Raw genomic sequence first — 18,871 nt, 5'->3', positions numbered from 1 at the left:
CGACGCTTCAAGCGCTGTGAAACGCTTCCCAACGCTCGGCGCCGGCAGCCAAACGGCACCGGCAGGGAAAAGACACCCCCCCCCCCACCGAGGTATTTTCCAGGTTCTTTTTCAGACAACAATATCATTCCCCCCCCCCTCCACCTCGAAGGGTAAATCCCCAGCTCCCGCCAGACTCGCGCAGAACCCGGCCAGAACCAGCAAAACCCTTTGGTCTGACCCATTTCTCCGCCCGCTCCGACAGCCGGGATTGCTTCCCGAAGGGTGCGGACACCCGGATCCCAACCTCCCCCGGCTCCCGCTGCACCCAACGCCCCCCAGACACCCCCCCCACCCCCATCTCTCTCCGTGCCGGGGTTTGGCTCCCGTTCGGTGCCGGGAGCAGCGAGAGGAGAATCGGGCACGTCTGTGGCGGGGACACGGTGGGGGCGAACGTCCCCAAACCTCCTCCTCTCGGGGTAAGAATTAGTAAGTGCCGCAAAGGTCCCTGCAGTTTCTCTTTCCCCAACCATCGTTTCCATTAGCTGCCGGCTTTTTGGTTTTGGGTTTGATTTTTTTTTTTTTTTTTTTTTTTCCTCCAACATGAGGACGTTTTTTCCACCTTCGCCGCAAAATAGAAGCTCGGCGAACAAACCGGCTGCGCCAAAACACCGGAGTTTGTGTCACTGGAAACGCCTCAAAGCCCAGGGCAGCGGAAAGGTTTCGGGGAAGAGCCCCCGCCCTGCCAGCGGCCCCCGTTTAAATGCCGAGGAAAGGGGAAGACGCTCGCCGGGGAGAGACCGGCTCAACGGAGGCAGAAGCGAACGGAGCCGCGTCCCAAAAGCAAAAATTAAAGCGTTGTGACATGTTTTATCCATTATAAAATAGCTCCCATTGTTTCCGTATTTTGAAATAGATTATTAAATAACATGAAGCGTCATTGCTAAAATAAAAAAATTGCCTCCGCGCGAGGCTGCAGCCGGAGGCCGGCCGCGTGGAGCTCCTCACCGCCGAGCCGGGGAGACCCTCGGCTCCTCGAGATGCCGCGGGGGGAAGAGAGGGACAGGAACGATCCCAGGGTCCTGCGCAGGGACGGGAAGGAAAGCGTCCCTCGCCCCCGCTGCTGGGCGCTGGCGTTCGTCACGCTGGACGAGGTGACGCGGATGCTGCAGCCGTTGGCACGAGCCCGGCGTCGCAGATGAGTCCCGAAGCACAGGGAGAGGTCCGATACCAGCCCTGCGACACCCCGATTATCAAGCGGAACCCCAGATAACCCAGCGTTATCTCCCAGATAACGCCTTAAGCCAAGAACTGAGCAAACACGGCTGCAGTTTCCGTCCTTTTTATAAATGAAACGGGGGAAGAGAGAGAGAAAAACCTCCAAGGAGCCAGCCCAGCGACCGACGCAGGTCCGGCAGCGGGCAGGGGAAGCAGGGATCCCGGTTTTTACTAATATTCACAGCCCGGAGAAGCTCCTCCCCACTGGAATTGCTCCTAACGCGAACACTACAGGACACGAGCCTTGCCCGCTTATTGATATAATTTCGTTTAAAAGCCTGCTGATGGAAAAAGCGCCACAAACCAGGACGGAACGTCAAATTCCTCGTCTTAAATGTGCTCCGGAGATTCAGCGACTTCCACAAAGTTTGAATTCAAGGCGAACCCGGGGCCGCCTTCCACCGCGCCTTTGTTCAGCGCCTGAACCCGGGTTGTGCCCTCCGGGCATCACCACAATGCGAATAAATAATAACCGTGAGCAACGCTGCTGAGCCCACAAAAGACGAAAAGAGGTTCCAGGCAGCGAGGGGAGGAAAGAGAAGTTCCTCCTTTCGGCGCTTACTTGGACAGACGGATGGATACAGGCGGAAAGAGACCCCGGCCTGTAGGCAGCCGAGCCGCGCTGCGCTTTCCACGCCGTCGTTTGCAGCCCGACTTCGCTAACGACGCTCAGGCGCGTTTTAAATGGAACTGATCCACCGAGAGCGGAGAAGAATTAATCCTCTGTTGGATGCTCCTTCCTCGCACCCGTCCTGCGCCGGCTGCCCTCGGATAACCCCGCTCCGTCCTGGGAGCCCCTAATTCCCCGCGGGAGCAGGAATCGTTGCGGTGCCAACAAGAACCGGCAGCTCCCGGCTCCTCCGAACACCGGCACCTTCGCCAGGGTGCCCAAAGGTACCCGGGGGCTCAGACCTCACACGGAGCAACACAACCGGAGATCAATTTTACACCCACAGCTTCGGACCAAGAGCTTCTCCAGAGTTCCCCGTCACCCCCCGCCCCGGTCTCTGGGTCCCCCCAGTCCCCGCGGGGCGCCAGGACAAGGCATCGGCACAAAGCTGCTCTTTGGGGCTGACGGATGCGTTCTCGCTCTCTGCGGGCAAAACGAGCCGGTCCTTGGCACTGCAGCTTCTCTTCGGGGCAGGAGGGCGATGGAGGGGGGGAGGGTGTTCAACGGGGAGGGAGCCGGGCAGCAGCCGGGACCCCGGCTCGGGGCTGTGGGGAACTTGCTCCCAGCTCCATCGGAGCCACGCGCTGCCTGTCCTGGTGCCCCCCCAGCCCGGGGAAGGGCTCCAGAGCGGCCACAGAACGGGTAACGGGGGGCAGAGGGACACATGGGGACAGGAAAACAGGGAGAGGGGGCAAACCCCACATCGGAGCATCCCTGTCGCACAGCCAAAGAAGAGGCTCCGGAATTTACAGCCTGGTTGGGAAACCCCCCCCCCGCGCCTGGAGCCAGCGGCTTCGCCCGGAGCACAGTGCCCCACACAGCCCCGACTGGAGCCGGGGTGGGGGGGGACCAGGAGCTCAGAAGAGGCTCCCCCTGAGACTACAGGGCAACATCCTCTGACACCCCACCCCCCCCCCCAAACCTGACCGCGGAGGGGAGCGACCCCGAAGAACAGGGGGACACAGAACAGGGACACAACTCGGGGTGGGGGGCCGCTCCCCCCGCGCCTGGGGCAGCCACCAACACTGAAATGTCATTTCATCACCCAGCGCCCGCGGAAGGTCGGGGGGGGGTGTCGCCACGGCCTCCCCACACACACACACTTCCAGCCCCCCCGGCTTCTGCAGCGGCCAAGTTTTGGGGCTGCAAGAAGGGACACACACACCCCCCCCCCCCCCGCCCAATCCCAAGCCGGCCCCGGCCCCCAGCCGGCCTGGGGAAAGGGGGTCGGGAAGGATTGTGGGGCGCAGCCCCCCCCCACCCACCGCCGGGGGGGTCACCCTGAAGCGCCTCCTGCTCCCTATCCCCCCTCCCCCGAGGCACAGATCCCACTCAAAACCGTGACTCCCCGCCAGACACAAGCCCGCAGGAGACGGACACCCCCAGCCAAGACCTCCCGACCCCCCTCCAAAAGACCCCCCCTCAAACCACACCACACCCCCCCCCCCCATCAACGGCGATCCCCCCGCCGGACCCACCCCCCCATCGCCCCCCACCCCAGACAGCCCCCCTCAGAGCCCCCGCCCCCTGACAGCCCCCCCCCCCGCCCCGGTCACACCCCGCTCCCACCACCCCCACCCCCCCCGCCCCCTGACAGCCCGCCCCCCCCCCGCCGCGGCCCAGCTGCCCCCCACCCCGCTCGGTCCCCCGACACCCCCCCATCTCTTACCGGCGGGGCTCGGGAAGGGCCCCCCCGGCCCGGCCCGGCCGCGGGGCGTGGGGGAGCGGCGGGGGGGTCGGGGGGGGGGCTCAGGGGCTCGGCGGCGGCGGCGGCTCCATCGGCGGCGGCTTCACCTGAGGAGGGCCCGGGCCCCCCCGCCCGCCCCGAGCCACTTCCGGCCCCCGCGCGCAGCCAGGCCGCGCAGCCGAGCGCCGACGCCCTCGAGCCGCCGGGAGGGGGGCGCCGCGGCCGCCATGGGCCGGCACGGGGGGGGCTCAGCCGAGCGCCGGCGCATCGAGTGGCCGCCGGCTGCCCAGGGGCGGGCAGCGGAGCGCCGAGCGGGGGAGGGGAGGGGGAGGGAGCGCCGAGGGCATCGATGGAGACAGGAGGGGGCTTGTGCGGGGGCGGCGATCGATAGCCAGTAATCGATAGCCGATAATCGATAACCGATAAGGCCGGGACGGGCTCACGGACAGCAGCGACCACGCACTGAGAGGTACCGGGCCCCGTGATGGTCGCCCCGGGGGTCCCGGTACCGGGGGCGGGCCGTGTGTGGGGCCGGGGGTCTCCTCGAGGCCGAGCCGGAGGGTCGGGGGGGCTGGGGGGGCCGGAGAGGGGGCATAGGGAGGCTGTAGGGTCACGGCATGGATCCCATAGGGCCAGGGGGGTCCCATAGGGCCAGGGGTTACATAGGGTCAGGGGGTCCCACAGGGTCAAGGGGTCCCATAGGATCAGGGGGTCCCATAGGATCGGGGGGTTATATAGGGTCCCAGGGTCCCATGGGGTCAGGGGTTATTTAGGGTCCCATAGGATCAGGGGGTTGTATAGGGTCCCATAGGGTCAAAGGGTCCCATAGGATCAGGGGGTCTTATAGGGTCAAGGGGCTATATAGGGTCCCATAAGGTCTCATAAGGTCCCTGCGCCCCGTAGGGTCAGGGGTTATTTAGGGTCCCATAAGGTCCCAGGGTCCCATAGGGTCAGGGGGTCCCAGGGTCCCATAGGGTCAGGGGTTATATAGGGTCAGGGGGTCCCGTAGGGTCCCTTAGAGTCCCAGAGTTCCATAGGGCCAGGGGGTCCCATAGGGTCAGGAGTTCTATAGGGTCAGGGGTCCCATAGTGTCCCAGGCTCACCTGGGGACAGAGGTCTGGGGGGGCCGCGGGGGGGGGCCGTGGGGGTCCACCGGGGCCACCCCCCTGTTGTGTGTGTGTGTCCCCCCGTCCCCCCCCCAGCCCCGTCCCGCTGCCCTGGCGCTGCCCCAGGAAACCACTGAGTCCATAAAACTGCGCAATCTTTATGGAGCCACTTTCACACGTCGGGGGCTGTAAAAAAAAAAGCTGCGACCTTTGAGCCGCCGCTGGCGATCGAGCTGGGGAGCGCGGTGCCGCGGTGCCGGTCAGCGGGTGACGGTGACGCGGACGCGGTGCCAGGCGTTGCTGAGGACCCCGCGCAGGTTCCAGATGGGCGCCACGCTGTCGGGCTGCACGTTGTAACTGCCGTCCACCGCCTTGCAGACGATCTCCAGCTCGGCCCCCGCCGCCACCGGCGCCTGAAGCTCCCACAGCACCCAAGCCCAGGCTCGGCCCGGCACCGGCCGCTCGCCCCCCAAGCGGGCCACCCGCCAGGTCCGGCCGCCGTCCAGCGAGACGTCCACCCGCACCACCTCCCGCCCGCCGCCGCTCCAGGCGTAGCCCTTCACCGTCAGCTCCCCCGCCGGCACCGCCGCGCCGGGCGGCGGGTGGGTGATGGCCGACTGCACCGGCAGCTCCTGGATGGCGGGCGCCGCCGTGAAATCCACCGTGTCCCAGTCCACGCAGGGGGAGAAGCCCTTGTAGTCGTTCTGTTGCCAGTGGCTGGGGCTCTCGGCCGGGCTGACGGCCACCCGCTGCAGCCACTTGACGCTGCGGGCGCCCACCACGCCGGGCACCACCACGCGCAGGGGGAAGCCGTGGTCGCGGGGCAGCTCCTGCCCGTTCATCTCGTAGGCCAGCAGCACGTCGGCCGCCGGGCTGACGGCGCGGCTATAAGGGATGGACGCCCCGTAGGGAGCCCCCCCGACGTCGGTGTCCAGCCCCTCGAAGCAGACGTGCCACTCGCCCTCCCGCTCCTCGCCGAAGCCGGCGTGCAGCAGCACGTCCCGCAGCCGCACGCCCCCCCAGCGCGCCGTGCCGATGGCCCCGATGCCCCACGCCAGCCCCTTGACGGGGCGGACGCGGCTCATCTCGGTCCGCCGGTTGCCGGCACACTGCAGGGTGGCCGTCACCTCGTGTTTGGGGAAGCGGCTGCGCAGCTCGGCCAGCGACAGCGTCACCCCCCGGCCCCCCGGCCCCTCCACCCGCAGCCGGTAGGTGCCGGGATCCACCAGTGGCACTGGGAGGTGGTTGCGGGTGAAGAAGAGCTCGTTGGGCGTCAGGAAGCGCTCGCCCAGCAGCTCGGCCGGCGGCTCGGCGTTGAAGGGCTTCTGGCTGTTGACGTGCAGCCCTGGGTGCCGGGGGGGGTCCCCGGCGAAGGGGTCCTGGGCAGTGGCGGGGGCCGGCGCCCCCTCCTCGGGGCTCAGCTCCCCCACCTTGTACTCCCGCAGCAGCTCCAGGACGTGGGGCTGGTTGTGGACGGCGTAAAGGGCCCAAAAGGGCTCCAGGGCCCCCCCGGCTGCCAGCAGCAGCTTCTCGGCCCCCCCAGGGTGCAGCTCCACGAAGTCGGTGACGTCGAAGACCTCGGTGCCGTGGGTGACCCAGACGCGGTCCTGGGGGGAGCGGTGCCGCCCCACCTCCTCCCGCGTGTACCGGGGGTACTGGGGGGGCGAGGGGGCCTGGGCCGCCTGGGCGACCTGCAGGGGGGGGGATGACCCCAGCCCCGTCAGCCGCACCCCAGGGCCCCCGACCCGGGGGTGCCCCCATCACCCCCCGCCAGGACTTCGGGCTGTCCTCCCAAAAGCCTCCCCCCGGTGCGGTGACCCATAGCTGGGGGGGACACGTGGCACCCCCTGACCCCCTCCCCGGCTGGACCCCACTGGCCCCATCCCAGATAAGGACCATGGCGGGGGGTGTCCTGGTGCTGCCCCCCCCCTCCCCGGGACTCAGCCCCCCCCCGGGATCCAGCCCCCCCAGTGCCCCCATCCTAAAGGGACCCAGGGGGTACCCACCCCCCGGGAGGGTCCGGGCATCCCGGTGCTGTCCCCCCGCGCCGAGATCCAGCCCCCCCCCAGCCCCCGTACAACACCCCTGGGCCCCCACCGTCCCAGTGCTGCCCCCCCCAACCCATGACTCAGCCCCCCGGTGCCCCCATCCCAAAGGGACCCAGGGGGTGTCCGCCGTCCCCCCAGAGGGTCCGGGCATCCCGGTGCTGCCCTCCGGGGACTCAGACACCACCACCCCCCGCCCGGTACCGAGCCCCCACCGTCACGGTGCTTCTCCCCCCGCCCCGGTGCCGCCCCCCCCGCCCCCGGCCCGCCCCGCTCCGCTCACCCGCCGCCGCCGCTCTCCGTAGGCCAGGACGGCCCCGAGGCCCAGCAACGCCGCCAGCACCGGGGCCGCCCCCGGGCGTCCCCCCGCGGCCGGGCTACTAGGGGGGAACCGGGAGGAGCCCCGACGGGGCAGCGGCAGCGCCGGGAGCCTGCGGGGAGAGCGGAGCTGGGACCGGGGCGGGGGGGGGAGGTACCGGGGGTCCCCGGGGAGCCCCGACGGGGCGGCTCCTACCTGCGGCCGGCGACGGCTCGGAGCAGCAGCATCGCGGCGGCACCTGGGCGGGAGAGAGGGGCTGGGGCGGGCACCGGGAACCGGCCCCGTTACTGGGCACCAGCACCGGCCACGGGGGAGCCCCCGCGGCCCCGGGGCAAGCGGGTACCGAGGGACTCGCGCGGGGCATCCCCCCCCCATCGCTTCGTTACCCCCCCCAGCCCCGGCCCGGGCCCGGTCCGTCCCGCCGCGCACCTGCGTTACGGCTCCGGTAGCACGATAGCCCGCTCGGCTCTGCCCCTTTAAGAGAGGGGCGGTGGGCGTGGCCTCGGGGGACGAGCCCTTTGGCCACGCCCTCTCCTGGGTCCGGAGGGGCGACGTGGGCGTGGCCTCCGCGCGGTGGGGTCCGCTTAAAGGGGCATCACGGGGCGGGGACAGCGAGCGCGCTTAAAGCGGCAACGCCGAGCAGATTTAAAGGGCCAGCGCAGCCAGCGGGTGGGCGACCGGGATCGGAGCCGTTCCTCCCCCAACCCCACCCGGGGCGAGCGGCGGGCGCCAGCCGGTGGTCACCGCCCAGCTGGTGGCTGCGATAACCGTTATCGGGGCAGGGCTGGGGCTTGGCCAGCTGCTGTTGGCAAGCGGTGGCCAAACAAGTCGTGTGTGTCGTGTCCCCCCCCCCGCCCCGCCCCCAGATCCCGCCCTGAGCACACACACGGGGGCGGGTTGTTTTTCCTTCCTTTTTGTTTGTTTTGGGTTTTTTTGTTGGTTTTTTTTTTTTTGGTTGGTTTTTTTTTTTTTTTTACTTACATTAAATACATCGGTAAATCAGCGGGTTGGCGTTCTGTTACCATGATTGTTATTTAAATGCGAGGGAGGGGCTTTCTCCAAGAAAAAAACAAAAAAAAACAAACAAAAAAAACAACAAACACAAACCCCCAAAATAAAATAATAATAATTATCAGAAAAGAAACAGAAGAAAAAGGAAAAAAAAAAGAAAAAGAGTGAGAAAAGCCGCAGTGTCCTCATTTGGTCCAGGGTTTGGGCCAGAAGATGGCCGGGGGGGGGGGGGTTGGGGGGTGTCTCAGGAGGGTCAGGGTCACCATCGGGGGGGGGGGAAATGGGGTCCCCAGCCCCGGTTCAATACACGTCACCCACTTGGGGGGGCTGCAGCAGCCGGCCCCCGGCACAAGAGGGGACCCAACCGTTGCCCAGCCCGTGGCACCGTCCCCGGGGGGGTCCCTGGTGGGGGGCGGTTCATGTGCCTGGGGGCTCTGCCCCTGCCGGGGGGGGGGGGGGGCTTCATACGAGACGGGTCCCTCCGCCCCACAGCCACGGGAGCGAGTGGGTCCCACGCTGACCCACGGCCAGGAGGAGGGGGCTGCCCAAAGTACACCCACCCCTCCCCTCCCCAAGCAGGACCCCCCCCCGGGGAGAGCGAGGAGCTCCCAGGGGGGCACTGCCCTCTGCAGACGCGTCCCCCCCATGGGGGTGTCCCTGCTCTGGGGTGTCCCCTGGCCCCCCACAAGCAGCACCTGGGGCGGGGGGGGGTGCCACCCGCCTCCCCCTGCAGAGGAGTGTGTGTGTGGGGGGTCTCCGCTGCTGGGACCCACCGACGGCACCTGGTGACGCCCCGACTGTCCCCAGCGCGGCCGAGGGTTTCTCCAGCCGAGAAAACTCCTTGGAGGGGGTGGGGGGGGAAGCAGAAACACAACGGGGTCAGCGCCGTGTCCCTCTGTGTCCCCGTGTCCCCCCCCAGGAAAAAATAACCAACCAAGGTGCATCTTAACGGGACATTTCCAGGCCTAAAGTGCAAACCAGAGACACCCCCGTGGGGACGGGGACAACCGGCGTGAGGATCAGCAACGTGGTGGTGGGGGGGGGGGGGGGGGGGGAAGGGTCCCAGCGATGGGTGCTGGGGGGCCGGCAGTCACCCTGTATGGTCGTCGTCCCCCCCCGCCCCCGACTAAAAAGCCCCCAGGCACTTCCAATCCTCCGGCAAAAAAAAAAAAAAAGAAAAAAAGAAAAAAAAGAAAAAAAAAGAAAAAGGCCACCTTGGAAGAAACGAAGGACACTGCAGCTTTCCTGCCCCCCCCCCACCCTCCCCGGCAGCCGAACAGAAGAAAGAGGGAGGCGGGGGGAGAAAACCAAAATCAAAACGAAAAAGAAATCCATGACAGACCCCTCGGAAAAATCCCGCGTTTCTGGAGGTCTCTGGTTCCAGCTGGTTCGTCCCCAACGTGGAGCCACGAGGCCGATGCCGCCGCTGCCAGTCTCTCCCCGCGAGGAAAGACGTTAACGGGACCCGGGGTTTGCCAAAGCAGAGGGGGAGGAGGGAGAGGGAGGAAAATGGAGGGAGAAAAATCAGAATATTAGGTCGCTGTTTGCACCTATAATACAAAGTGAAGAAGAGTTTGTTGGTTTTTGTTGGTTTTCTTTCTTTTTTTTTTTTCCTTTTTTTTTTTTTCTCTCTCTCTCTCTCTCTCTTTTTCGGAAGTTAAGTCCCCGGCTGCTCTCGTTCCACTGCCGTCGGGATGGTGGTCACGGGTGTCTGGTGGTGGTTTCGAAGCATTAAAAAGTGCAGTTAGAGGGAGCTCTCGGGAGGGGGTCGGGTTCAGACGGGGGCTCGGTGTGCCGTTACGGAGGTGAGGTGCGGACGGGGATGGAGGTTATATCTTAGCTCTTCCTCTGGCGCCGGCGGAGGCCGCCTTTTTAGTTGCTACAACACTGGCTCTTGTTCTGCTGGCTCTGCTCGTGCAGGTCCACCCCTCTGCTCCTGCCGGCCGCGCCGCTTGTGCTCTGGGGCTCGCTCTTTGGCAGCTTCTTGGCTGGAGGAGGGGAGGGGAAAAGAGGGGATGGGGGTGGGGGCAGCACACGGAGACCCCGAAACCAATCCCGAAGCCATCCCCGGCCGCGGCCGCCCAGCGGTTTCCCCTCTGATGACCCGGTGCTGAGCCCCGGTAGTGGCACCGCAGCCCGTGAGCGCCACCGGTGCCGGGCCAGGAGGAGCCGCGTTCAGCGGAGGGAGCGGGACGGGCACCGTCTGCGTCCCCCCCACCCCCCCGGCCCCCCCGCCGCCGCTCCCCCAGCCTCACCGATGGCCAAGAAGAGGTCGTTCACATTCATCGCTGTCTTGGCCGACGTCTCCATGAACAACAGGCTGTTGTCATCTGCGTAGGCTTGAGCCTCCTGCCGGAGACACCGGGTGAGGGTCCGCAGCCGAAGCCCCGGCAGCGCCAAAGCCAGGGTGTGGGGAGGGATGGGGACAGGCCGGGGTGGGGGGCTCACCCCGACCCCACACTTACTTCATATTCCACCATGCGTTTGCTGGCCAGGTCAGCCTTGTTGCCGGCCAGGGCGATGACGATGCTGGGGCTGGCTTGTCTCTGCAGCTCCTTCACCCATGTCTTCGCCCGCGCAAACGTTTCCTAGGAGCAGAGGTGGGAACTCAAGGCCGGTCCCACCGCTGGGCTGCAAGGTGGGCGGCTTAGAGGGACCCCCCGGCCACGGCGAGAGCCGCCCCCGGGAGACCCCACCCCTCACCCCCCCGCTGAGCCACGCCGGGGAGGTTAAACCACGGCGCCCGGCAGCCGAGGAGCGCGGCGGGGAGGGCTCCTACCTGGTTGGTGATATCATAGACCACGATGGCAGCTTGTGCCCCCCGGTAGTACATGGGGGCCAGACTGTGGTATCTCTCCTGGCCGGCCGTATCCCAGATCTCAAACTTTACCGTTGTGTCGTCCAGGCAGACGGATTGTGTAAGGAACGCCGCTGGCGGGAGGGGGAAAAAAAACCAAAAAACAAAAAAAAAAAACAAAAAAAACAAACATCGTCAGCATTGCAGCGGCCGCCCCCGCCACAGGCAGGGACCCGACGGGCAGCGGGGAACCCTCCCTGCACCCCGAGACGGGATGAGGACCTGGGGGCGCAGCCCGACCCCGCAGCCGTGCGCCATTAATCGAGCCCGTTCGCGGAGCTCATCGGCCCGACTCACCGCCAATGGTGCTCTCCTGGTACTCGTGGAACTGGCCCTTGACGAAGCGCAGCACCAGGCTGGATTTCCCCACCGCCGACTCGCCCAGCAGCACCAGCTTGAACTGACAGATTTTACTGGCTTGGGACTGCCCGTTCGGCCTGGCGGCTCCTCGGCTGGTCATGGCCTGGGTGCTGCTGGCGCCGCGCGCCCTGCGAACCGGAGAGCCGGGAAGGCACCGAGGCGGCCGCGCGGGCAGGGGCTGGATGCAGGGTGCTGGCCTCGGCTCCGCTGTCCTGGGAGGAAAGAAGAAAGCCGTCAGCACGCCGGACACGCACGGCACAACGTCCCCACGTGTATCCCCCCTGCCAGCACCGTGTCACGGCCATGGAGACACGCTCTGCCCAGCCTCGGCCGGCAAAACTCTTCCTGCCTCAAGCCAGAAGACGTTCCCCGTTCCGGGGTCGTTCCCCGGGGTCTCTCCCCCCACGCTGGGGTCCTTCCCAGCCACGTGGCACAGACCCGCTGGCCATGGCTCCGCTTTCTGAGCCTTTATTCCCGAGGGATTTCACCCGAGCGGCAAATGGGTGGGAAGGAGCTAATCCCAGAGCCGGGCAGGCGGGATGTCGGCGGCCGCGGAGGCTGGGAGTGAGTCAGCATCCTCCGGCTCCCGGGACGGGACACCGGGTCAGCCGGAGAGTGAGGGGCTCCAGGCCTGGGCTGCTCCGGTGGCGTCTCCCGGCTGCTGCATAAACACCGGGTCTGGCTGCCTCCCCGCCGGGAGGGGCTGGGAACAAACCTCAGCCCCGGTTTAGGAGTTTTTCCCCCCCCCCGCCCCCATTTTTGCTTTGTTTTCCGCACGGGACAGGAGCAGCGGGATGAAGCTCTGACTGCATCCCCTGCACGGCCGCAGGCGCTCGCGATTGCTTGCGGAGCCAGCGGGATGGAGCTCGGCACATGGAACGACACGACGCGGCTCCTCGAAGCCTGAGGGGGTGGGCGCTGGGAGGGGGCACTGGGAGAAGAGATAAAACCGGGGGGGGGGGTGTCACCGGGCAGCCGCACTTTCGGCTTCTGTTGTTCAAACACACACCCCCCCCCGCCAAAGAAAGCGGGAGAAAGTGGGATTTGTGTTTTTCTTTCGGAGCTGATCTCGCTCTCCCACGGAACGCTCCCCTCCCAAGGTTGCGGGGCCGCAGCAGAGATTTATCTGCGCCAGGAGGAGGAGGAGGAGGAGGAGGAGGAGGAGGAGGAGGAGGAGGATCGCAGAGACCAGAACCAACAAGCGGAAAGTTGTTTGTTACCAGTTCCCCTTCCCCATCTGCCCGCAGACGTAAGCGGGGCTAACGCCGGACAAACCCGGCAGGAAACGCTGGCTAACCGCCGTCCTCACGCGGCACGGACACGGACCCCGACCCCTCCGGGAGAAGGGGGATCGCCCCCGCCCGCCCCCCCAAAGCACGGCGGAGCCGAGGGCTCAGCCACAGCCTCGGCAGCATCCCGAGCGGGGCTCGGCACGGCACGGCACAGCTCGCCGGGAAGCAGCCGGCACAGCCCAAGCCGCCGGACTCCTGCCAGCTCTCCTTGGTTTGATGCAGACAGGCACCGGGAGAGCTCCCGGCAGGAGGAGGCCGGGCAGGGATGAAGTTCAGGACGGCTCCAGCCGAGCGTTACTCTCACGAGCTCACTGGCAAAGCTGAAGATTTTACAAGTATTTGAACTATTCTGAGCAGAAATCCCCGTCCTGGCGGCGACGCAGCCTGTGATAGGGCCAAGGCAGAGAGCCGGACCCGCTCCGGCGGCGGCGCCGGGGCACGACGCCCAGTTTGGATCCCAGCTGCACCCCCCCCAGCACCGGCCGCTGCCCGAACCCCTCGGCCTCCCCCCGCCAGCGAGAGCAGCTCCTGAAACAGCATTGTGCAACCGCTGCTGGAATCCGCTCTGGGAGCGGATCCGCCTGCCCTCTCCCGCTCTGCTCTCCCTCTCCTTGCCCAGCGCGGCCTGGCGCCCGTCCCCTCCGCAGGCCGGGAGCGCCAGCCTTGGCCTCAGCCCGGCTCCCCCCTTCCCTGGGGTGACTTCCCCGCCAAAAGCCGCTCTTCTCACCCCCTGAGCTGCGCCCCGGTGCCGTTTCGGCAGCAGCCCGGGCTCCCGGCGGGCGCGGAGGTGGGGGGCAATGGCACAGACCGGGGACGCGAGGCAGCAGCTCAGCCCGTGGGGACTCCGCTCCACCACCCGCTCGCCGGGGATTTACCACACCGGGTCCCGTCGTCCCACTCTGCAGCTTCAGACAGAGCCACCCGGCGAGAGCCCACAACAGACTCTGTGTTTATGGGGGGGTGGGGGGGGGGGCTGCCAGGACCCGCAGGTGAGCGGCGAGACCCCGACACAGAGAGGGACCAGCCGGGACCCCCGACCGCAGGGACCGGCAGCGGCTTCACTGCCTGCCTGGCCTCACGCTGCACCTCTCCGCTGGCAGCCGTCCGGCACGAGCCCCACATCACCTCTTCCAGGACCTCAGGAGCCACGTGGCCCATGGATCCCGGCCGCCTGCGGACCCCTGGCCCCGGCATCGTGTGGGTCTCCTCCTCCTCCAGGCGGCGAGGTGGGTGCTGCCCGGGGAGAGCTCTGTGTGGAGCAAACTCCCGGACAAAGCCATCGCCGCCCCACGGAGCCATCGGCTGCTGGGAGCGCTGGGGTTTGCTGGCAAAACAGCCCCGAGGTTTCGGCTGTTCTCACCCGACCCACCCACGTCTGGGGCTGGAGGGCTCCGTCCTTGTCCCCACCTCACTCAGCGGGACCCCGAGGCACCACCAGCCCTGGAAGGAGCCGCTTCTCCTGCCCCGGAGCTGCTCCAGGACACACACACGGAAAACACAGCGGCCATGAAATCCCACCCGCACCAGGGCTTCCTCGGAGGATTAAGGAAGACAGAACCACCCCGATTCATCCTCCTTCCGACGAACCCAGGCTTCGGGGCATCCTCAGACCTCCGAGAAAACCACCTGCTCCCACCGGAACATCCCCACACCAGGTGAGAGCCGACTGTACATCCAGCCATAGGAGTCCGCAGCTATTTTTGGCGCGCTTTCATGTCACCAGCAATTACTCTTAGCTGCCGGTTGAGCAAGATTTACAGCGCGAATGGGCCAGCACCGACAGCTATGAGCCAGGCTACAAAAAAGCCCTCCGGGGACGAATCCACGGAGCCCCGGCGGGGGAAGGCGCCGAGGCCGCCCGGGTGAGCCGGGAGAAGGGGGCATCCTCCGCAGGGCAGGGTTGCGACAGCCCGTCTGGGCTAACCGCTTTCCTGTTGCCAGCGATACTTTTCCTATGTCCCAATCGCACTCGAGCAAGAGCGCCGAGGCGCACGGGGGCTCGGCCCGCCACCGATTCACCGGGGTTGGGGGGGTGGTCCCGGTTATGGAGGGAGCCCGGCTTTCAGCAGCCTGAGCCGAGAGAGCTCCGGCTTGTGGAGCAAACCCGAGCTGGGAGATGCCACCGAGCATCCTACAAAGTCATCCCGCGGCTCTCCTCGTTAGGCGTCCCTTCTTCATGAAATCTTGCAATCCGACAGCCTGGACGAGACGTCGGGGAACTCCCGTGGAGACCCGGCTCTCCCCCGAACCCGCACGGCGCGTGAACCCTCGCAACGACGCTGCCCGGGCTCCGGCCGTCGCCTGGCAGAGCCAGTTCTCAGCCCCGGCTGAGGGACGGGCTCCCCCCACGTTTCACCCGAGATAACGCCGGCACCACTCAAGGCCACTCCGGCAAAGCTTCCCGGCCTCCCAGGAGGGATCCGGGGGGTTCCGCTCCGGCGCTGAGCTACAGGTGCCCGGCACAAACCTGCCTGGACTCAAGGGCCGTGGGGGGCCGGCGCTGCCGCAGGAGATGCCCTTTGGAAGAGGAGCCAGGCGAGCGGCTGCTCGGGGAGGAGATCGCCGTTTATTGATCCTCTCTTCTACCACAGCACCGGGTGCCTCCATCTTGCACCCATTGGGGCAGCTCCCGCTCCGGGCCGGCGGGTTTGGCACCGGCTGGGTCAGCCCCGACCGAGCTCCATGTGCCGGGGACAGGGACGCTGGCCCGACCTTCCTTGGGGTGGGCAAAGCCGCGGCCCAGGAGCCAACCCCACGGCCCGGCCAGCGCCTCGGGCCGCCGGCAGCTTCCCCCCGAGGAGGGGGCGGCTCAGGGCACCAAAACACCGGGCAAAAGCCCCCGGGAAGCCCCAACGCCGGGGGGAGCCACAGCCCCGCGGTGGGTCCGGTGCGGAGATAGGTGGGAAAGCTGAGAACCGGGCAGAGGCGGGGGGAACGGGCAGCCCCGTAGGTAGAACCGGGGCTTCTCCGGGAGCCTCACGCACCCACCGGGCCGGGGTCTCCGGGGGTGGGGGGAGGGGTCTCGGCCTCCGTCTCCGTGACACCCCCCCGCCCCGCGATGTACCTGGGCCTCGCACGGGCAGACGCGAAGGCGGACGGCGGGTACCGGGACGAACCCGGCCACCGGCGGCCCTTCGGGCACCCCGACCCCCCCGCAGCACGGCCCGGTGACACGGCGGGGACACCCCCCACACACACCTCCCCCGGGGAGGCCCAGACCCCGCTCCACGGCCCGGGGCGGGGGGAGAACCAGACGCCGCGGCGGGGCCGCCCCACGGGGGAGCGATGGACCCTTACCCCCGCCCAGGCGCCGGCCTCCGCCCCCCCCGAGCCCCGGCCCAGCCCCGCCGAGCCCCGAGTCCCGCCCGGGCCTAGGCCTCGCCACAGCCCCAGGCCCAGGCCCCCCTCCGGTCCCGGGCCCCACCCCAACGCCCCCGGTGTCCCCCCGATCCCGTCCCCGCCCCAATGCCCCCCCCCGACCCGCTCGGGCCCCCCCCGGTACCTCAGGCCCGGCCCGGCCCTCCCGTCGCGGCCCCCGAGCGCACAAACAGCCGCTCAACCAAACCCTCCTGGCGGAGGCGGGATTAAGAGGCAATTCATCCAATCGGCGGTGGGCAGGCAGGCGGCGGGCACACCTCTTCCTCTCCGGTGGGGCCAATGGGAACAGAGCGGAGCGCGGCACCGCCTCGCCACGCCCCAGAGAGCCAATCGGCGGTGGAGGAGAGGGCGGATGGGCAGCGCCTCGAGGCCAATGGAAGCGAAGGGAGCGGCCGGCCAATGGCCAGCCGGAACGTCCTGGAGGAGGCGGGGTTTGAAGTGAGTGACGGGGCGTGAGGCCAACGGGAAGCGCCGCAGTACGAGGGGCTGCACCACCAACAAATAAGGTGACCTAAGGGGGAGGATCCCCGCCGCGGCAGGAGCCAATGGGAACGCCAGACGCTGCGGCGTCGCCCAATCACAGGACAGAAGCCGCCCGGCCCGGCCAATCCGAGGCCAGCGGCGCCATGAGTGACGCGGGCTCGGGGGCGGTGCGGCGCGGCCAATCACGGGAGGCGTTGCCCATGATTGAAAGCCGGCGGGGCAGCGGGCGCAAGGGCCCCTGGGAGCTGCGGCCTCTGACCCCACCCCCTCCATCGGCGGCAGCGCCCTCGCCTGGGGGCGGGGCCGGGCCCAGCCAATAGCAGCGCTCCAGAGCGCGGGTGGGAGGAGCCGCGGCGATAGGCGGGGCCAAGGCCTGAGGAGCCCCCGCGGGCGGGGGGAGACACGGCGGGGCTCCTGTGGGGCCATAGAGAGCCATGGGAGCGCTTACAGGGGCCATATGGGAACCATATAGTGGCGGGGGGAGGGGGGGGGGGCACCTATGGGGGCCATATGGCCGGGGGGGTGAATGTACAGGGCCAGAGAGATCCACAGGGGTGCCTATAGAGGGCCATAGAGCCGGGTGGGGGCATATATGGGGCCATAGAGAGATGCGGGCACCTATAGGGGCCCTACAGGAACCATGGAGTGTGTGTGTGTGGGGGGGGACACATGTATGGGGCCATATAGAGCCATAGGGATACCTCTGGGGACCATATGATGGGGTGGGGGGCACATAGAGAGAGATGTGGCCACCTATAGGGGCTGTATAGAGCCACAAGGCTACTTATGGGGGCCATATGGCAGGGTGGGGGGCATGTATGGGGTCATACAGAGCCATAGGGCCATCTATAGGGGCCATACAAGACCATATAGCTGGGGAGATGGCGTGTATGGGGCCATATAGAGCCATAGAGGTACCTATAGGGGCCATATGGGAACCACATAGTGGGGGGTGGGCACATGTATCGGGCCATATAGAGCCATAGGGGCACCTATGGGAGCTACAGGGGTACCTATGGAGGCCATAGGGGCCCATGGGGGGAGGGGGCAGCGTGTATGGTGCCATATAGAGCCCTAGGGACACCCTATGGGGACCATATGATGGGGTGGGGGGCATGTATGGGGCCATAGAGAGAGATGTGGCCACCTATAGGGGCCGTATAGAGCCACAGGGCTACCTATGAGGGCCATAGGGCAGGGTGGGGGGCATGTATGGGGTCATATAGAGCCATAGTGGCACCTATATGGGCCGTATGGGAAGCATATGGGGGGAGGGCAATGTATGGGGCCATATAGAGCCATAAGGGCACCTATGGGGGCCATATGGTGGGGAGGCGGTGTGTACGGGGCCATATAGAGCCAGAGAGGTACCTATAGGAGCCATACAGGAACCATATAGTGGGGGGGGACATGTATGGGGCCATACAGAGCCATAGAGGTACCTATAGGGGTCATATAGCCGGGGGGGGGAATGTATAGGGCCATATAGAGCCCTGGGGGCACCTATGGGGGCTATAGAGCCCCCAGGGCCCTGTGGCTGGCAGGGGGGAAACAGCCCACGGGCATGGGGAGGGGGGGGGGGGGCATCCGTGTGCCATTGAGGGCCCCACAGCTATAGGGGGGACAGAGGGGACACATAGGAGAGGCCCTGGGGGGCGACGGTGACGCGGTGACACAGCCCCCCCCCAGCCCCCCCACGGCGCCACAGACAGAGTCGGACATTGGGTACGAAATTGCAGAAGTTACAAAAATTGCGAGGAAACGGCGGGGGGGGGGGGGGGGGGGGGCGGGCGGGGGGAAGAGGAGGGGGCACTGGGGGGCGGAAATCACTCTCCATGGGGGAGCCCCCTTCACCCCCCCCCACCCCCACGGCAAACCCCCCGCTCCCACTCTCCTTGGGCAGGGACATGGGGGGGGGCACTGACCCCCCCAGGCTTCTCCTCCCCCCCCGCCCCCCCCCGCCCAAGCCAGGGCCGTCCCAGTGCCATCATGAGGAGGAGGAGGAGGATGGCGGGGATGAAGGTGCCCCTCCACCCCCACTGCCGGTCCCAGGGGCCCCCCCGGGGTGGGGGGGTGGGGGGGTGTAAGTGCCAAAAGTCCAGGCGAGGGGTGGGGGGGGCCCTCGCCACATTGGGGAGTGGGTCAGGACAGGACCCCCCCCCCCGCATCCCCCATCCCCGGGGTGAGGTGGGGGGGAGCTGGGCTGCATGGGGGGGGGGGGGGGGCTGGCAGCGCAGGGGGGCTCTGCCCAGAGCCATCCTGTGTTTGGGGCGGGGGGGGGGGGGGGGGGAAACAGGACAGGGGGGGCACAGGGGGGTCCTGAGCCCCCAGCCACTGCGTCCCCGAGGCCAGACGTCCCTTCGCTGGGGTGGGGGGTGCTTCTTGCAGGAGGGGGGCACAGGAGCG

The 18,871-nt window shown here is 67.3% G+C and overlaps 3 protein-coding genes across 9 annotated transcripts in view; all 3 read right to left on the bottom strand.

Annotated features, from left to right (window-relative positions):
- The window catches only part of IKZF4 (IKAROS family zinc finger 4), a 28,661-nt gene extending 24,461 nt beyond the window's left edge, over positions 1-4,200 (bottom strand). For 4 of the 5 annotated variants that reach the window (XM_063358953.1, XM_063358955.1, XM_063358956.1 and 1 more), the window contains exon 1: positions 3,597-4,200. The gene's annotated coding sequence lies outside the window, so the exon portion shown is untranslated. The remainder of the gene's footprint in view (positions 1-3,596) is intronic. The other variant, XM_063358959.1, reaches the window with a different exon arrangement.
- A 662-nt stretch (positions 4,201-4,862) lies between these two features.
- Positions 4,863-7,945, bottom strand: SUOX (sulfite oxidase). Of its 3 annotated transcripts, none has more exons than XM_063358960.1 (4): positions 7,514-7,945; positions 7,280-7,322; positions 7,049-7,196; positions 4,863-6,411 (listed from the first exon to the last, which is right to left on the bottom strand). In XM_063358960.1, the coding sequence occupies exons 2-4, from the start codon at positions 7,309-7,311 to the stop codon at positions 4,981-4,983; spliced, it is 1,611 nt and encodes a 536-aa protein (XP_063215030.1). In that variant the 5' UTR covers positions 7,312-7,322; positions 7,514-7,945; the 3' UTR covers positions 4,863-4,980. The 3 variants fall into 3 exon arrangements, with proteins under 3 accessions (XP_063215030.1, XP_063215031.1, XP_063215033.1); XM_063358961.1 differs by lacking the exon at positions 7,514-7,945 and adding an exon at positions 7,471-7,488; XM_063358963.1 differs by lacking the exons at positions 7,049-7,196; positions 7,514-7,945 and having other exon boundaries at positions 7,280-7,505.
- Positions 7,946-9,337: 1,392 nt separating this feature from the next.
- Positions 9,338-16,239, bottom strand: RAB5B (RAB5B, member RAS oncogene family). The gene is made up of 6 exons (XM_063358964.1): positions 16,107-16,239; positions 11,250-11,524; positions 10,875-11,026; positions 10,561-10,683; positions 10,351-10,444; positions 9,338-10,083 (listed from the first exon to the last, which is right to left on the bottom strand). Exons 2-6 carry the CDS (start codon positions 11,410-11,412, stop codon positions 9,968-9,970), a joined length of 648 nt encoding a protein of 215 aa, XP_063215034.1. The 5' UTR covers positions 11,413-11,524; positions 16,107-16,239; the 3' UTR covers positions 9,338-9,967.
- Between the last annotated feature and the right edge of the window lie 2,632 nt (positions 16,240-18,871).

Source organism: Chroicocephalus ridibundus, chromosome 24 (assembly GCF_963924245.1).
Source record: "Chroicocephalus ridibundus chromosome 24, bChrRid1.1, whole genome shotgun sequence".
NCBI lineage: Eukaryota > Metazoa > Chordata > Aves > Charadriiformes > Laridae > Chroicocephalus > Chroicocephalus ridibundus.
The sequence above is the reverse complement of the archived record's forward strand: the minus strand, read 5'-3'. Positions and strand labels throughout refer to the sequence as shown.